The sequence below is a fragment of the Thalassophryne amazonica genome, chromosome 15, assembly GCF_902500255.1.
Source record: "Thalassophryne amazonica chromosome 15, fThaAma1.1, whole genome shotgun sequence".
NCBI lineage: Eukaryota > Metazoa > Chordata > Actinopteri > Batrachoidiformes > Batrachoididae > Thalassophryne > Thalassophryne amazonica.
The window spans coordinates 8614826-8618008 of NC_047117.1; the positions used below are offsets into that span (position 1 = coordinate 8614826).

Consider the following 3183-nt stretch of genomic DNA (forward strand, 5'->3'; position numbering starts at 1 on the left):
TTATTTCAACATATATAAGCTGTTACCAGAATGTAAATTACACAATGGCCATTGAGGGGGAGGGGTCCTTCCCTAATATTAGTTAGCTAACATTGGGTAGGGTAAGTATATACGGTTTAGTTAGCTAACTTTGGTTAGTTGCGTCTCTTAAGTTTCTTCTCTTCTTATTCTGTTTCAGTGTCTGTAAAGCACTTTGAGTCACCTTGTTGAATTGTGCTATACAAATAAATTTGCCTTGCCTTGCCTAAATTGCAATTTAAAGCTAAAGTTAGAACTAGTTAATGTTATTATTAATCCAAAGACACAATCTAATTCAGAAACTCTGAAGGTAAGACAGTGAAGTGTATTAAACAAGCTAACTAGGCCGTAGACGTAAATGTGCCATTGCAATGTTCAACGTGAAGCAGGGAGACTAGATTGTTGTTAATAAATGGTGTGCTCCACTTTAGGGGTGCCAGCATTTTGTTAAAAGATTCTTCTTGAATACGGAACATATATTAAAATATTTACAATTACATTTAAAAATAACATGTTCTGAATCTCCCAAACTGTTATTTTGGTGATGATTTGACCCTTTTTTGTTTGTCTTGTGAGGATTTGAGCTTTATCTGTGAGGATTTAACACTTTTCTGTTTGTCTTGTGAGTTTCAGGTAAGGGCATGGCTGACCTTCTGGTTCTTGCACTTGTAATTAATCATCTACTCCTGTGCAGTTTAAAAGATTGGCTCTTTCATCCACTCCTTGCTAGGTTGTTCACGCACCTTCTGTGCTGGCCGTGCCAGCCTTATCATCTGTGCTGCTCACACCTGTGGCACACATTGGACCTTTTGGACAGATCTGTAGCTTTGTGCTCTGATTCTTCTTGTTTGGCAAATAAAACCACTTACTTCACATAAGTGGCTGTCTGCAGTTTGGTGTTAAATTTATTCATCTGAATAACAATTTCTGCCCCTTTTCAGACAACCCAAGTCTGAAAGGAAGATAGCGTTGAACCCCCAACTCCCCATTAATTTGAGCCATGGCCATTACAGAGGGTTAAAATTGCAAAAATAAAAAAAAAACAAAAACGTCAAAGTTAAGGTAAATCAAAAAATATTAAACACATCACATACAGAAAACTCATATATTGCACTGACATACACATTTCATTTACTCTTAAATCTCATATACTATAAAGTACTTCAAACTCAAACTGGAAAATTCAATGAAATACTCAAAAATTTGTGAAAACATTTCCATATTTACAGATGGACATCTTAAGATGGCCTTTAGCTGTAACAGTATAGGCTTTCATTTTTAAGAAAATAATTTTGCATTTTTTAAAGTGACATAGAAATGGTTACTACTGCCTGTTTTGTGCCTTTGGAGAACTGTCACAAAGCTGAGAAATACTGTATATGTGTCTTTTTATAGCATGCATGCAAATAAAAAGGCACATTTTTGACAAAGATGAACCAACAGTCTTCACTTTGTCAAATCACTCTTTGTAGTTTGGTGAAAACAGTCAACTTCTTTGCCCTTTGACACAGATGACTTCAGTCTCAAAAATGAGAAGCAGAAGTAGAAGTCTGTCTTTGTTCCAAAAAGACCGTTGCTGAAGTCAATGTGACTGTGCAGCCTCCAGAGTCTATGTACTGTTGTGTTGCAGGCTGTTTGAAGGAGAACAGGATCCACAGTGGCATAATTCCACACAAGCTCATGTAGGAACAGTTCAGTCCTGAGGGACATGGTTTATCACCTTCTTCTTACGTACTGAGACCAGGTCATAGAACGGATCCTTGGTGATACTTGCTCTGTTCAGGATACAGAAGAGCATCATAAAGCTTGTAATGGTTAAATTTAACACTGGAATTAGGATTACGTTTAGAACAACATTGGGTGGAGAAGATCACTTCCCAAATGGCATTGTCATCTCATGAACTTGAGGGATTGTAAAATATTTAATATCAGACTTCACCTAATGGCCTCGATCCAAGAGTCTCTCTCTTCAGCACTGGGGGCACAGATGGTGTAGGACTGGTGTTTCCCCTCTACCACCCTGCCGTCTGTCTCAGTTTTACAGGCTTTGATCTTCTGCCTTCGACTATTGGGGTTATACAGCTCCAGACAGTACTACAGAACATCAGAGTCATCATGAAAATCAGTCAATAGCTCTACAGCTCTGTGAATAAACAACAATAAGTATCACTGTGCAGCAAAAACTGCTTTTCAAATGAGAGAATATGCAGATGATGGTATCTTACAGGTTTGCGAGTGTAAGGAACTTCGCGCACACAAAGGTTCTCAAGAGGGATGATTCCTCTGGGCTCTTTATCCTGCAGATAAACAGTATCACGAGGAAAGAATATAAAGAGACATGAGTTAAATGATGCATCAGAAGGGCTTGAAGGAAAGAAGAGTGATTGTCCATGAGCCCAAAGCCAATTTGACCTTACAATCCAGCCTCAGTGTACCATGGCCAACAACACAAATGTATGGCAACAGTGGCGGCTGGTGAAAAACCGTCTTGGTGGGGCTGCTGTGCCAAACGATTCCCTTGCCTTGTCCAGTACAGGCATTCAAGTGAACAGTCGGAAAATTACTACAATTCCACAATAATCATTTCATGTCCTTCTCAAAATCAGCAGTTTTACAGATAAAGTTAACCATTTACAGCTATATTAGGCCCCATTTCTACTTTGGAAAGGAACAGTATCAAATACAACACTCAAGTTCTTGAGCAAAGAACATTTCAGCATTTGACACCAATTACACACATAGTACACCAAACTGTACTGCACTGACATTATCTTCAGACAAACAGATCCCGGGGTTCACAATGACACCGACCTTAATAAAATAGAAAATATCAGCAAATTTACACTCTTTAAAATATGGAAAAATTCTTCAATGGACAAAAGAACATTATGTACATACTACAATGTTCACACCACCTTCAGAGAGAGAGAGAGAGAGAGAGAGAGAGAGAGAGAGAGAGAGAGAGAGAGAAAATGTTTGTGTGGTGTGTGTGTGTGTGTGTGTGAGAGAGAGAGAGAGAGAGAGAGAGAGAAAAATGTTTGTGTGTGTGTGTGTGAGAGAGAGAGAGAGAGAGAGAAAGAGAGAGAGAGAATGTTTGTGTGTGTGTGTGTGTGTGTGTGTGTGTGAGAGAGAGAGAGAGAGAGAGAGAGAGAGAGAGAAAAATGT

General features: G+C 38.8%; 1 protein-coding gene across 1 annotated transcript in view; it reads right to left on the reverse strand.

Annotated features, from left to right (window-relative positions):
- Positions 1-1070: 1070 nt before the first annotated feature.
- cyth4b (cytohesin 4b) overlaps positions 1071-3183 on the reverse strand; it is a 36149-nt gene continuing 34036 nt past the window's right edge. The window contains exons 11-13 of the mRNA XM_034188618.1: positions 2244-2315; positions 1958-2112; positions 1071-1793 (exon numbers count right to left, since the gene is read on the reverse strand). Of these exons, the coding sequence (XP_034044509.1) occupies positions 1712-1793; positions 1958-2112; positions 2244-2315 (309 nt within the window). The 3' untranslated portion in view covers positions 1071-1711. The remainder of the gene's footprint in view (positions 1794-1957; positions 2113-2243; positions 2316-3183) is intronic.